The sequence below is a fragment of the Diabrotica virgifera genome, chromosome 7 (genome assembly GCF_917563875.1).
Source record: "Diabrotica virgifera virgifera chromosome 7, PGI_DIABVI_V3a".
Lineage (NCBI taxonomy): Eukaryota > Metazoa > Arthropoda > Insecta > Coleoptera > Chrysomelidae > Diabrotica > Diabrotica virgifera.
In genome coordinates this window covers 56,512,559-56,529,192 of record NC_065449.1, presented here as the reverse complement: position 1 = coordinate 56,529,192, position 16,634 = coordinate 56,512,559, and the positions used below count along the sequence as shown (strand labels likewise).

At 34.6% G+C, this 16,634-nt stretch overlaps 1 protein-coding gene across 2 annotated transcripts in view; it reads right to left on the bottom strand.

Moving 5' to 3' along the window:
• The window catches only part of LOC114339551 (uncharacterized), a 233,559-nt gene that overhangs the window by 23,848 nt on the left and 193,077 nt on the right, over window positions 1–16,634 (bottom strand). For both annotated transcript variants that reach the window (XM_050655547.1, XM_050655546.1), the window contains exons 4-7: window positions 14,193–14,346; window positions 13,363–13,527; window positions 9,024–9,376; window positions 540–860 (exon numbers count right to left, since the gene is read on the bottom strand). In XM_050655547.1, coding sequence (XP_050511504.1) covers window positions 540–860; window positions 9,024–9,376; window positions 13,363–13,527; window positions 14,193–14,346 — 993 coding nt within the window. The remainder of the gene's footprint in view (window positions 1–539; window positions 861–9,023; window positions 9,377–13,362; window positions 13,528–14,192; window positions 14,347–16,634) is intronic.

The following is a 16,634-nucleotide window of genomic DNA, read 5'->3' as shown; positions in this document are numbered from 1 at the left end:
ATATTCGCTTTATTTTGATATTATTGCTTAATGTCACCAATTGCACTAACAATATTTTGGAAATTTAAAATTTCCTGTTAATTTATTTATCTTCTAATTCCATAAATGTCCAAGTACAAAGCATATAGTGCATTAAGGTTCCAAGTACACTGCAGACGCAATGTTAAAAAATCACACATTAGAATCTTGCTTACGACATTATCTAACTGGAGGCGTTGTTACAATTTACCACACTGTAGTATAAAAAGATTTTAACATTTACAGTCCTTCAAATAACGAACTTATGACAGTTTAAAATTAAAAATTTGTTTCCTAAAAAAACTGTGAAATGGCACTTGGAACCTTATTGTTCTCAGCCATTAATATTAAATAATTGGCTTCCTAACACGTAGCAGTGGTAATAAGTACTAAATTCAATGTTCAAAAATAACTTATTGCCACTTTTGTCATATTACCGTAAAATAATCGTAGAAATTTGAATTTTTCATATTCATCCTTGCTTAAATCTTACTTCAGGTACATACAAATAGAAAAAATACCTGATCCATTCTTAACAGCTCCTACATTTCCGATGTTTTCCTTAACTTCACAGATCGTATCCACTTCATTGGCTTTAGAATGACCATTAGCTTTGATTTCATCTTTTAGTTTTGGTATAGTGATACTTTTTTGAATTGTAGTACTAGTAACTTCCAAATGTTGTCCTCTCCTAGGACTTATCATCGGTAATTGGGCTCTGAATTCGGGCCGTAAATGCCTCAAAACTGGAAGAGTAGGACTGCTAGTGCTTTGCTTCATTCCCGGTTCCAGATCGTCCTCTAGTAAGTTATCATTCATTGATTTTGAATGCCGTTCACTTCCTACAAAAACAAGTGAAAATAACAATTAAACATTTTGAACATTATTTAATTAATCTATTTTAAATTAAAAGTCGTCAAGTTGTACCAACTTTCTACAAAAAATAGAGAATACAAAAATAATGCTGCGAACCATATTACACTAGGTGCAAAAAATCGACCCATTCCTTTTTTCTCATTTATTTGAAGTTGTATAATTTTAGAGACATTAAATTACGTATGTAAATTTCTATGTACCCTCGTATACGAGAAATAAAATAATATATTTTAATATTGCTTTTATATTTCTTAAAACAAATTGATATTTCAGGGTTTTTTTTTTAAATTGTTTGTGATAAGCAAGGTGATATTTATTGAGTGTTGTTTTTAGTTCAACAACTGTACTATTGTAAAGTCTTTTTCATGAGCATTTTTCAGTGCGTCACAAATGATAGAAAAAAAGGTAAGTCCGTGACACATTTATAACATTTATTCTAACATGACATTTTAGTTAAATCTACAAGTGGTCACATTTTATTTGCAATTGGGCATAAAAACAAATCAATTGTAATTATTACCAGAGAACGGCAGTTCTCGCCAGTGGCGCACATCCACACTCCCCTACACGCGATACTATATACAGGGTGTAACAAAAATACAGGTCATAAATTAAATCACATATTCTGGGACCAAAAATAGTTCGATTGAACCTAACTTACCTTAGTACAAATATGCACACAAAAAAAGTTACAGCCCTTTGAATTTACACGATAAAAATCGATTTTTTCCGATATATCGAGAACTATTAGAGATTTTTTAATGAAAATTGACATGTGGTATTCTTATGGCAGCAAAATTTTAAAAGTAAATTATAGTTGAATTTATGCACCCCATAAAAATTTTATGGGGGTTTTGTTCCCTTAAACCCCCCAAACTTTTTTGTACGTTCCAATTAAATTATTATTGTGGAACCCTTAGTTAAACACAATGTTTTTAAAACTTTTTTGCCTCTTAATATTTTTTCGATAAACCAGTTTTAATCGAGATGCGGCTTCTTTTTTAATATGTTTACATAAAAATTTTATGGGGGTTCTGTGCCTTTAAACCCCCCAAATGTTTGTGTACGTTCCAATTAAACTATTATTGCGGTACCATTAGTTAAACAGGATATTTTTAAAACTTTTTTGCCTCTTAGTATTTTTCCGATGAGGCACCTTTTATCGAGATGTGGCTTCTTTTCTAATATGGTTCAAAATATACCTCAAACTGTAATTTATAAAAAAAAATTTCATATTATTACCAGGTCTCTACAATCGTACGTAACAGTATACAAATATGTGGTGGATTTGACAAATATTCAAAATATCTCGATAAAAACTAGCTTTTCCAAAAAGTACTAAGAGACAAAAAAGCTTTAAAAACATCCTGTTTAACTAATGGTACCACAACAATAATTTAATTGGAACGTACAAAAAAGTTTGGGGGGTTTAAGGGAACAAAACCCCATAAAATTTTTATGGGGTGCACAAATTTAACTATAATTTATTTTTAAAATGTTTCTGCCCTAGGAAAGCCACGTGTCCATTTTCATTAAAAAATCTCTAATACTTTTCGATATATCGGAAAAAATCGATTTTTATCTTGTAACTTCAAAGGGCTATAACTTTTTTTGTATGCTCATTTGGACTAAGGTAAGTTAGGTTCAATCGAACTATTTTTGGTCCCAGAATATGTGATTTAATTTATGACCTGTATTTTTGTTACACCCTGTATACACGAAATTTTCGATTTTCTAAATCTGACTGAATTGAAAATTGGGCCAACCCCATCTTAAAGTTCAGGAAAAGACTCACCCATTCATATGTCAACCATCCATTTTGGTCCACGGGTGTGGATTTTACGGCCCTTCCTATTTAGGGTCTGTTTTTCGTTCTCGTCCCCAAAACTCCCAAAAACTTCGAAAATTTAACTCCGACCTTTGCGGCTTCTGATAGTACTGATCATTACCTTTCTAACGCATGTCTAATTTTGAAAATCGGTTATACCATTCAAAAGGTACCGAGCTCAGAAATATGACTAAATTTTTATTTAAAAAAGGGAAAATGTGGATATGTATGTATGTATGTGGAAAAGTTAAACCGATCTGAATTTTTTTTCTGTGTTTGAAGAGGGGGTCAGGGCCGATTCAGAACCGGTGTAGTTTGTGACTTTTGACCACCCATAAGCCAGCTATAGGACTTGGTAGGTACAAAACGGCATATTTTTTGGGGGTATATAGCTTCGGTTCAAGAAGAGACAGGAGAACCGCAAATACACCAAATCAATAGTGTTGAGTTAAGCTTTCAAATGGTGTCTAAGCCGCCAGGATCAGACATACACACGGCTCAGTATAGCTAAAAAACTGAAAAACTAAACTTTGAAAATTTTGGTTTTTCGACAATTACTCAAAATTTCAACCTACGAATTGCGCCAATAACTGAGCGTTTGTAGAAGGACTCTGAGCGAATCTATCGGTGTATACCTCATATCCGGGAAAATTCGAATTTTTAAGTTATAGGCTTCATAAGCATAATCAAATCTATTTCTTATGGGAAAAACGAGTTTTCAAGCTCAATAATTCCTATAATAGCTTTAGTTATCATACTTGATCTTAGATTCATCAGATACTACTTGTCAATACGTTTCAAACTCATGTTTAGTGATCAAAATCGGTTAAGCCGTTTAGAAGTTATTAAGCTACAAAAGTATAATCCAATTAACGATTATTCCCTAAATGGTTTATGTAGTTGTAGTGGTTACGACGCTAAATTTGATCTGGAAATGGGCAATCCGAGTTCATTTACCGGCCATCCCAATATTTTTTTTAAATCTATTTCGAATAGAAAAAAAATCTAGTGTACATTCGATGGACACTAGATCATTTGGGAGATAATGCGACCATTTATAAAGCTTAATATGTAATCGAGAAACATTGCATTTAACTTCATACATTTAATTTATAAATAACTTTAAAAAACTCCTGATACAAGAATAAAAAACCGCTAAACGTCGTAAAAATGAGTGGCGCATACAATATTCCAGCTTAAAAAAAAAACCTGATATGAATAGGTATTACGTGGCGCGAAAATGCATTTTCATTTTGATGCAAAACAAAATTCTAGTTTTATTTTAAAAGATATTTCCATAATATTTGCTAAATTTGAAGTAAAACGCGCCACAAAAGAGTAACTTTGATACAGTTTGAATTTTGAAACTCTTTTGTGGCGCGTTTATTTCAAATTTAGCAAAAATTATAGAAAAATCTTTTAAAATAAAACTAGAATTTTGTTTTGCATTAAAATGAAAATACATTTTCGCGCCACGTAATATTCATATCAGGTTTTTTTTAAGCTGGAATATTATATGCGCCACTCATTTTTACGGCGTTTAGAGGTTTTTTTTATTCTTGTTGCATTTATAAAATGGTATTTTATTTGATTCGTATAGTCTTATAAATTGTACAGATTATATTCGTAGATATATTATATGATTCGTAAATAATTTTTTTTTCGATTATAGCGCCATCCATCGACAACTAGAATAAATGTTATAAATGTCTGTAATCACAGACGTGCCTTTTTTTCTGTCACATACAATTTAATGCGTTAGATTAGAAAGAAATCGAAAAACTGTGACGCACTGAAAGATGCTCATGAGAAAAAGAATAGTGATTTTATGTCCAAAACGTGTTATATTTTTATTTAATTTCCTTCCTAAACTCTCTAGCTCCAGATGCTGTAAGAGCGCTGGCTTTAGTTCAAGATGGTCCTGAAACACTAACATTAACCAAAGCAAGGGTGTCAAAGCTTAGAATAGAACAGCGGAACATGGAAAGATCCATTCTAGGAATAAGACTTATGGATCGAGTGAGAAATTTAGAAATAAGGCAAAGAACGGGTGTGCAAGAGATTATAGAAAGAATTTCCAGATTAAAATGGAGTTTCGCCGGACACATAGCGAGATTGCAGGATGACAGGTGGATAAAAAAACTGTTAGAATGGAGACCTCGCATGGACAAGAGAAGCAGAGGCAGACCACCAACACGCTGGAGACGACATAAAAAGAATAGATGGTAGATGGATGCAATTAGCACAAGATCGAACTTCCTGGAGACGTGCTGAGGAGGCTTATGTCCTGCAGTGGACAAGAGAAGAAGCAAGATGATGATGATGGTCCTAGCCAATATTATGCAGCTGAAATGTTAGGTGTTAGTCCATCTGCGGTTCAAAGAGCAGTCTGGTGTTTCAATGACACCGGTAACTTCACAAGAAGAACAGAATCACGTCGTAGAAGGGCAACATCCGAACGAGATGATCGATTTCTGGTCTCATCATGTTTGAGAAATCGGCATCTAATTTCAAACTTGAAAACTGGAGAGATGCAGACTGGAGCAATGTATTGTTCTCAGATGAGTCCAGATTTTGTCTGAGAAAAGCCGTCACCAGACGGCCGAGAAAGAATTTGGAGAAGATGAGAGCAATATTTTCAATTCAATATTGCGGAAATAATAAGTGGGGGGGGGGGCATCCTTATGGTTGGGGCAGGTATAAGTTCAGAAGCCTACACTGATTTTGTTATTTTGGATAGAGGTTCTCACATAATATATATATGGAATATTTCATAAGAAAAATGTCCGTAAACCCAAAAAAATTACTATTTAATAAGTCTAAGCAGATTGCAATGTACGCAGATGATGTAAACTTGATGGGAAGAAACGCAAGAGATGTCACAAAACTATATGTGGAGCTTGAAGAAAATGCGAAACAAATAGGGCTGGCCGTCAACGTAGATAAAACTAAAGCCCTAATACAAGCACGGAACCAACGAAACTTGCAGAATTTAAGAATAGACGACGCTAATATAAAAGTAGTAGAACAGCTCACATACCTGGGTGTACAGATAACTGAGAATCCGCAGCGAGGAGGAAAAAATACGGAAACGGATAATGCTTGCTAACAAAGCATACTTCTCTCTGTCGCAGGTGTTTGGATCCAAAGAGAAGTAAAGTTTAAAACATATAAAACCATCATACGGCCAATAGCAACATATGGTGTAGAAATATGGATCATGACCGAAGACAATAAACCTTATTAATATTTTGAAAGAATACTGAGGATACTGGAACCCATTTGCGACAATGGTATATGGAGTATAAGGTTCAATCACGAGTTATACCAATATTACAGAGAACCCTCTATCTATAGCAAATTATGCAGAAATACAAAGATTGAGCTGGGCAGGTCACCTTATAAGAATGGATAACGATAGAACACCTGATAGAACGCTTAGCGGAACTATGGTGGGACGTCGGCCAGTAGGAAAACCAAGGAGAAGGTGGATAGACGAAGTGAGAACCGATGTTAAAGAGATATTGGGGGTGGACAACTGGAGGAGAGCAGCCAGAGACAGAGATATTTAGAGGCGGATGCTGGGGGAGGCCAGGGCCCGACTTGGGCTGTAGCGCCATAGGAGAGAGGGATAGAGGTTTTATGACGGTTGCAATTGCAAGATACATAACAAGTATTTCAGATCAGCATGTGGTATCTTTTCCTCCTTTCATTGCGCCTAATTTTTATGGACGACAAACGCGCGTTTCACCGTGCTAGAATCGTCAACCAATATAAGATTCAAAACCGGACATTTCCACTTTATGTCATTCTGAGTAAACTAAAAAAAAACAATTTACAAGTTTACTTTTCCCTATCTCAAATTGGAGGAAAAGTCCACTTTTGCATCTGAACCAATTCTTTCACACTGAATTACTACCAGGGTTGGAAAAAACCCGGGTTTTTTTTAAAAGCCCAACCCGACGGGTTTTTTTGGGTTTTTTAGGGTTTTTTCGGGTTTTTTTGGGGATTTTCAGTTTTTTATTTAGATTTGATATATAGTTTCTGCTCTATCAAAAGTTTTACAAAAATTATGAATTTTATTGCAAAAATAAAATAACAAAATATGCTTACAAAATAAAGCAACTTGACATAAATAAATACATTTGGCATCACTGGCCATCAGTGCATCAGCACCTGCACTACGTCATTTGCCTCCACGCCAACAGCCGGATAATGGGGAATCACCGATATTTCTTCGGGGATTTATTTAGAGCACAAACCTCTTAACACGTTAATCGCCCAAATGATGCGAAAAATATCTTACCCCAGGCCCAGTTAAGACAGAACTTAATGTTCATACTAGTAGTGAAGGTTGCCGTATGGGTGTCAGAGCGTGTACAACCATAAGATCTGAAACCCAACTGTTGGGTGTCATGGCGATTAACGTGTTAATTTTGTCAATTTTAACTGTGCGATGCATTGATGAGTGCGTTTTGCCGTGGCGTTCTGGAGTTGTGAATTGTGAAATTACATCATTCTGAAATTATGGCAAATAACAGTAGATGTGGAAGAAAATTAGATTTCAGTTGGGCAGACGTTAACAAAATTGAAACGGAAGGAAAGCTTAAAGCCGAATGTAAACATTGTAAAATTTTAATTAGCAGCAAAATTGAAAGAATAAAAGCACTGATGCTTTGTTTAACAAGAAACATGCTTATTTTTTTATTTGTCTATATACCATGTTTAAAATAAGTGTTTTATTAGTTTAGTTTCAGTTTCTCTCGTTTTGTATTCACCTACTACTTACTTCATGGTATTTATGCTAGTTTTTGTTTTTATTCAGAAATAAATATATGTATATGACGTTCATTCAACTGAAAATTTGCTATTTTTGAAAAAACCCCAAAAAACCCAATAATAGTGGGTTTTATCAATTGAAAAAACCCGAAAAAACCCACTGGGTTTTATAAGATGGGGAAATTCTATGCCAACCCTGATTACTACTAGGAACTGTCCAATTTTGCTCTTTATCAAATTGTTAATATATGGATCTTTAATCACAGATTACAGAGGTGTATTCAACTAATTTTGACCAAAAAGTGGAAATGTCCGGTTTTGCATCTAGACCCCTCATATAGAGGAGGTGGGAATTGTCCATATGAACTGACAATCTTGCAGTCCATATCTCGATCCACAGAACATACATGGGATATGATAGGAATATTTACGCTATAAAATTCATAATGTCCAGGAAATCAATGAGAATGATCCAGATCACTGAATGCAGTTTTTCGAAGTAATGCAAGATTTATGCAATCAAACTCCACACTTCATTCGTCAACACCTTTTTTCTGATGAAGCAATTGGACATTAATGAAAACGTATATGGTTTGAGCAAGACGGTGAACCGTCGCACTTTGCACTTCCTGTTCATGTTTTTTGTACAATTTTTCCTAAGAGGTGCATTGGCCGACAAAAAATAATAGAGTGGCCCCAAGATCTCCATATCTTACACCACTTAATTTTACCTACGGAATTACTTAAAATCGAATTATGTTAATGTTTCTACCGCTGAATAGAGAATTGAATAAGCTTTTAAATTAGCTAGTACACGACTCCATCCTCCCTATTTGCCTACTAAAAATTAGTGGCTTGTTTAATACTCACATCGGAAAGTTCTTTTATAGAAGAAATTAATTTTACATAGAATTAATACAGTATCCGCCAAAATAAACAGTACTGAATATAAAAAAAATTATTTATGAATTAGTTTTTGTAATACATATACATATGTTCAAAATGTGCACCATGGCGTTGCAAACAAGCTTCATAACGTTTCTGAAGATCATTAAACATATTTAAGAAAAGTGGTTGCTACAAATGTTAAAAATAACTTATTATTATGTGCCGTAGTTCTCCAACAGTTTCTGGCGGATTTTCCGAGCGAAATATAGAATTCTTCATCATACCCCAAATGTAGGCATCAGGTGGTATTAAATCCGGTGAATGAGGTGGATACTCGAAATCTGTGCGACGAAAAATTATTCCAACGATATCTTTCTGACACTTATTTTAAACGTGGACCATTATTCCGTCCAACTCCGTATGGGCGGAAATTTATGTTCTACTAAAAAATCTTTTTCTTCGGTAGAAAGAACCATAATGACAAAGATTTTAACCATAACGTAATGTCAAGTTGACAGCTAATGACAAGTATGCCAAATATGATAAATGCAACTTGCGTGCGCAATTTCCCAGCCCTCTTAATTTCGGTACTGTTTCTTTTGGCGGATACCTTACTATATAAACAAAACCTTACCTGTAGAAGAACCCCTAGTTTCTGTTTCAAAAATTCGAGATTTTTGTGGCTTGGTAATGAAAAATCCCTGTGCTAAAGCTCCGGGTCCATAAAGACGTTCCACTCTTTGTTGAATGAATGATTTCGTTTCTGTACCATTCGTATAATCCTGTTTCATCGCTGTTTCTGATACACATTTTCTTTGCCCGTTTGTCGCTGTAACGCTAGTGGTTTCAAAACTAACACACTTATTTTGGATACTGTGATGACCGTTTTCTAAACAACTGTCAGTCGTATCTTTCGAGCTCGTTATACTGCTAAATATACCGGAAGAATAGGACTGCTTACTCATGTACGTAGAGGTCTTAAGAGAACTAAAACAGTAAATACTAATTAAATCAAAATACAGGATACGATTGTCTTTTTAGTTTTGCATATAGTCTCTTAGAGGGCGCCACCAATAAAACCTTCAGACACAAATGTAACCTCAATATTTTGTTGACATAAATCCAGATTTTCATTGCGATACAACAAGTCGTGTAGATACAGTGAATTTTTGAAATTAGCAAGTCGGTCAAAAAATGGATCTAAGCCGAGAATATTTTCAAGCAATAATTTTTTATAATTTTCGGAGACGATTATCCTAACAGCAATGTCTTGCTGAAATGGTTTCTGTGTTTGGGAATGAAGCATCACACTAGTCAACTATGTAGTTCCAACTGGTATTGCGAATTTCAACGTGGTCGCTTCATTGAAACGGTTCAACAAAGGAAAAACGTTTATAGTATTATTAGTGGCGATGCATCTTGTATTTACACCTACTAACCGGAAACTTAAACCTTGATTACACGTAACGAGTATTGTAGCGAGACAGTGTTCTCGGCCGAGTGCTCGTTTGGTATAAACATACTAACGAGTACTTGGCCGAGCACTCGACCCAGTCATATGGCGAGACAGTCATTCGGATCTTGTTCTATTTACTAGGCCGAGTCTTCGACCTCCCACCTTTCAATCGTATACTCGCCAATCCACTCGGTATGTGTAAACAACACTAGCTGTGTAACTGCTTCAACTGCTAATTATCACTTCATCAGAGGAGACGACTTGTGTTAATCAATGTGATTTGTGATTCTCAAAAATAGCTAACGAATGGAACACAGATAGGACAATAAAATTTAGTTCAATTGTATAGATAAGTCACCCCCTTCATACGAAATTTCAAATATTTGGAGTATAAAAATAAACAAAAACGCGAGGCAGCATATGTATCGATTGTAGAAGAAATAAATATTGTTGGTTTAAAAACTCAAGAAGTCAAATAAAATAAAAATTTTCAATTCGAGATATAGACAAGATATAAAAAAATCAATGAATCGAAGAAATCGGGAGCAGCGACATTTGGTCTTCTTAAAACCCATTGTCTATAGTCTAAATACGCTTATCTCCTTCTCATAATATATCCGTAAATTCTTGTATAAGCAGTGGTATAGGCCGTTTGATATATTTTTAATGTTAGCTTTGCGATCCATAAGTACACTAATCCTTGTTTTTGTGAATCGAAACTGAAATGACTCTCCTCCAAATTCAAAAATTGCCAAATACGTATAAACCATCTCTCGCCCTCACCACTGTCTCGGCCTAGTAACAGTTTGCTGTCTCGCCACTGTACTCCTTACGTGTAATCAAGCCATAAACGCCAATCCGCTGTGTGGATGTCTCACGATGAGGAAAAACAAACAAAAGTGATCCGTTCTCGAATTGCGTCAAAGAAAATGGTCGCAACTGTTCTGTCAAAATCTGGCCATGTCGCAACAATTACTATGAACGATCGAAGAACGGTTGTTTCTGATTGGTATATAACCGTTTGTTTACCAGAAGTTATTGCTAAATTCCGACAAAGCAACACACAACGGCGAATCATCCTAAATCAGGACAATGCAGGTGCTCACACTGCCCAAAAGATACAGCTTTTCATATGCCCAAAGGATACAGCAAAAGATCAAAACATCGAATTGTTAAACCATCCACCGTATAGCCCCGACGTAAGTTCCAACGACTTCTTCACGTTCCCAAGAGAATTCAATCCGTGGGCAGCAATTCCAGTCTCCAGAAGAAACCATCCCATCGTTGCCTTTAAAACGGCGATTTTGCAATTGTCAACTGAAAAAATAACTGTTTTACTAATTGGTTTTAACTTATGCAAACGTATATCGATCTTGGTGGGGCATATTTTGAAAAGAGTAAAATACTTTAAGTCTATATATTTTTTGTCTTTATGATTATATGTAAAACTACAAGACAACCATCGTAGACTAACAATATAAACAAAATAAAGAATTAAATTTAATAATTAAAAAAAATCGATTATAACTATGAAAAAAACCCATACCTAAGCTGTCATTTATTTTGTTTTTGCTTTCGTAAAGGTTAATTCAGACCAAAAGTCACAGTACGATCAGAGCATTCAGGTCGATTAAGATTATTGAGTCTTTAGAGAGTTTCTAGTATTGCAACGAATGAACTCCATTATTGTATTCTTCTGAGATAATTAGAACGAACCATATAACGACTATTATATGAATAACAATTATGTCTTTTATAGGATTAACATCTACGATTTTTTTATTGGCCGATTCAAATGATTAGGTATTTATTTTTGTAAGCTGTTTGGTATTTTAAGAGGCTACATCAGCGCGTCGTCAATATTTTTGTTTTTCGAAAGTTCTGCGAACTTTCAACAGTGCGGCTACAGTGCGTCGGGAGTACGACAGTGACACTATAGTATCAAAAACGAAAGCACAATATTGTGATAACAATAAGTATTATACTCATAGGCGAGCTAAATGTTGCCAAGTCAGTCAAGTTCGATTTTTTGTTATAGATAATCGATTTTTAGTAATTCCAATGTGACGTAAAATCTAGGCATGGTATAAAAAAGTTTATTTGAAGAAAATGTATTTTTTGTTCTTCTTAATGGCGTTAATGGCGTAAATACGTACATACTCGTTTTTTTAATATTTTAATTAATTTAAGAGTAATTTCCACATACTAATATATTTCTCAAATTGGGCTCTGTACCTACCGCCATTCTTTACTATAGTACGAATATGTGTGCCAAATATCTCGACAAAATATTCAAAACTAAAGCTGCAATCTTGGAACGCGTTTTCCGCACACTAATGTTGCCACTTAAGAAACATTCAAAAATATTTTATTTTATGATATATTATAAAATATTTTTATGATATATTAGCGCGCTAATAACCGGCAAAATAACGCAAAAGATGGAGAACATAATACATTGCGAAACAAAAAGAGATGAAACTAGTGGAGGTGGAAATTATCGTTATAAACGTATAAATAATTAACATTACATTACATAGTTTCCCACTTTTAGACGTCTGTGACAGGAGTATTTTATAAAATTCTACTGTCATAGTGACAGTTGTCACACTCCTCTGTTACGTCTAAAGGTGGCAAATTATGTAATGTAATGTTAATTTATACGTTTATAACGATAATTTCCACCTCCACTAGTTTCATCTTTTTGTTTCGCAATGTAATATGTTTTCCATCTTTTGCGTTATTTTGCCGGCTATTAGCGCGCTGATCACTGTATAGTACTCAATATAATTCATTCTATAATAGAACATAATTTCTTGTGGCATGTGCATTGTGCATGTGAATAGACTGTCGTTTCCTGTCATGTTTTTAATTTTCGCTGAGAATCATAGTACAATTAATTTTTTGTCCTCCATTACTAACAAAAGTAGCGAAACAAGTGACGAAAATATTGTGACGAATTACCGACCGCAAATAACAGGTTCCGTCTCGACACCGCGTCACGTAAGGAAACATCTGGAAGAATGACTCACCGTACAAGTGAGGAAACGACTTCTCGTGAATATTCGACAGTCACGGCCACGGATTAACTAGTGATGGGCGGTTCCATTATTCTGGAACGTTCAGGAAAATGTCTGGTATTTCGTATTCAATATATAAGGAACTAAGTTTGTAAATAGAGTTAGTCTGTAAAATAAATTCGTCTGTAACTTGTATAAACAAATTCGTATAAACGAACCGAGAGTATTATTTTAACCGTAAGCACGCTACAATAAGGAACGTTACTGACTGACTGTGTCATATTCACACCACCGGCAGTCCAGTCCAGTCACGATCAAGTCACCGTCTTGATCGCTGGCAGAGCGATCGGACGGGCAGTGATTGTGACTGTACCGCGACTGTGACTGTACCGTGAGCGTGCGTGGGAATTACATTGAAAAGCCAAAGAAGCAATCTTGACTGTTTTGTATCTGACTGTGACTTGACTGTTGGTCTGAATCAACCTTTCAAAATATACCTGTAAAATTCGTTCCTGTGTTGCGTTAAAGCGTTCTCCATCTTTTGGGTTGGTAACGGAACTATATTCGGAGGAGAGAGTAAATTATTTTGTATCGAAAACGTTGCAGGTTTTGGAATAGTTTGCTGGTCGCAGTCTATCCGGTGTGGAGAAGCATCTCGAGATCTGCAAAAAATAAAAGAAATCACAGTTAAATAAAAGTGAAAGAAGGAAGAATTGTTATAGTTATTCTATTTTATCTTTGCCCATGCGTCACGATTCATTTTCAAACAAGTTTAATCAAAACATAAAGTGAAACGTACGCCGATGTGCAATATCATTGATACATACTGTCAGTGAAATAATTAGGAAATGGCTATTATCCCGTGGACATATTTTGTAAAGTTATTTTATTGAAGTCTACAACAGTATCTACCAGACTTGCATACGACGATCATGACATACGGCATAAGTGCGCGAAGATACCAACAAAACGAACCAGATGCTAAGAGTTGCCGAAATAAAAACCCTAAGAACAATAGTGGGGAAAACAAGGAGAGACAGAGTTAGAAATACAAACATTAGAGAGCAATGCAAAATTCAAGATATTGAAAGATGGGGAAGGCAGCGCAAGAGGATGTGGTACAACCATGTACGACAAATGGATGAGAATAGACTCCCAAAAATTGCCCTAGAAAACAACCCGCCCGGTTCAAGATCCCCTAAGATGATGTTGTTGTGCCAGTTTATAGAGATTGTATTTCTCATGCCTCTTTATAGCCAGTAATGACGCATGACGCAAAAATTTGCGTTTAACCTAAACAATACTAATACCTAATATTAATACTAACCTGGAAGCAAGGCGTACTGGATCGTAGTGCGTTGACGTGGAATAACCGTTGACTGTACAAGCAAGACTTAAATAAGACGGCAAATGAGGTTCAGGGGACGGCGACAATATGCTTGCACTGCGCAATGTGCCTGCAGAGGAAGCCTCAGACCAATCTGTAAAAATATGAAATCATTAATATACTATAAATTACAATATATTGTAGTATGGATTACAGATTTAGTTTGTGCAAAAATAGTCCATATTATTAAAAGTTTGACCAAAAAAAAAATGTACTAAACATGCAATTCTACTGATGTGTATTAAATATATGTAAATACACTGCGCGCCATAGAAAATGGGCACCCTAAAAAATGGGTCATTTTTGATGTCGCGTATCTCCTAAACTTGTTGTCCGATTTAAGTGATTTTTGAATATGTTATAGCATTATTTTTTGTTAATATCCCTGTAATAATATTTTTGCTAAACAGGTAAATTTTCATTGTATACCGGGTGTACGAATCAAACTGTGTTTTTTTCTCAATGTTCACAACACCCTGTGGAATATTCTAGCATTTATAAAATACTGAAATTAAAATCCAACTATAGCCTCAGGTTTTCTTAACATTCTATTTTTTTATTCATTCGCTTATGTTGGATAATACAAAAGTTATGTACTTTAACAACTAGTCATGTTCTTTATCAATATAGGTTGTTTGTAAATAAGTGCGACAAACTTTAAGGGGCAATTCTGCATGAAAAAATAATGACCGTTTGCTTTATAAACTTATGTCCGCAAATGCTTCGTTTACGAGATACGAGGTGTTGATTTTTTTTTAGAAACTGACGATTTATTTTATTGCCCTAAAACCGGTTGAGATATGCAAATGAAATTTGTTAGGTTTTAAGAGATAGGTATTGCGAATTTTTTGACTGCACATAAGGATTTTATATTCACTATTGGCGTGCATACGGGTAATATGACCGATCATATTACCCGTATGCACGCCAATGGTGAATATAAAATTCTTAATTGTATGTCAAAAAATGTGCAATAACTACGCCTTAAAACCCACCAAATTTCATTTGCATATCTGAACCGGTTTTAAAGCAATAAATAAATAGTCAGTTTGTAAGAAAACATTCAACATCCCGTATCTCGGAAACGAAGCATTTGCGGACATACGATTATAAAGCAAACTGTCATTATTTTATAATACAGAATTACCCCTTAAAGTTTGTCGCACTTGTTTAGAAACACCCTGTACTGAAAAAGAACATAGCTAGTTGTTAAAGTACCTAACCTTTGTATTATCCAACATAAGCGAATGAATAACAAAAACAGAATGTTAAGAAAACCTGAGGCTATAGTTGGGTTTTAATTTCAGTATTTTATAAATGCTAGGATATTCCACAGGGTGTTGCGAACTTTGAGAAAAAAACACAGTTTGATTCGTACACCCGGTATACAATGAAAAATTACCTGTTTAGCAAAAATATTATTACAGGAATATTGACAAAGAATAAGGCTATAGCATATTCAAAAAATCACTTAAATCGGACAACAGGTTTAGGAGATACGCGACCTCAAAAATTACCCATTTTTTAGGGTGCCCGTTTTCTATGACGCCCAGTGTAGTATCTAAATTTCTTAATATACAGGGCGTAACAAAAAGGCAGGTCATAAAGTAAATCACACTTTACTTACCTGAGTACAAATGTGCACATAAAAAAAAGTTACAGCCCTTTGAAGTTACAAAATGCAAATCGATTTTTACAATGTATCGAAAACTATTATAGATTTTTTTATTGAAAACGGACATGTGACATTCTTATGACAGCAACATCTTAAAAAAATAATAGTGAAATTGGTGAATTTACAAATTTACAAATGTTCAAAATATCTCGATAAAAACTGGCTAATGGAAAATGTACTAAGAGGCAAAAAACGTACACAATTATACACGTAAAATTGGAACGAACAGAAATATTGGGGGGGTGGGGGTGTATACGAAAACCCCCATAAATTTATGGGGTGCACAAATTTAATTGTTATTTTTTAAGATGTTCCTGTCATAGTGTGCATATTTTTGTGTGTGTCTATTTTTAATAATAAATCTGTATAAAAAACCCTGCTTTTAAACTAGGAGAAGTAAACCCATAAGACAGATTCACACCCAATAATGTCACTCAAAAATCAACAGATTCATCTTCTTTTTAGGTTAACCATGTCGCCCTTCGACGGTAATCGATAAATATTATATTTACTACCACGTCGCCAAAGAGTTCTAAAAGCAACTGTTTTTTATACAAATGCAAACTAAAAATCTAAAAATTGAAGGACTAACGTAGAAAACACAAAAAATCACAAATATAACTTACTTAAAACCTATCAATTTTAAATTCCACTAGTGCCAAAATGTGATAAATGTCAATAGTGTCAAAATTTCATAAGTTTGTGGA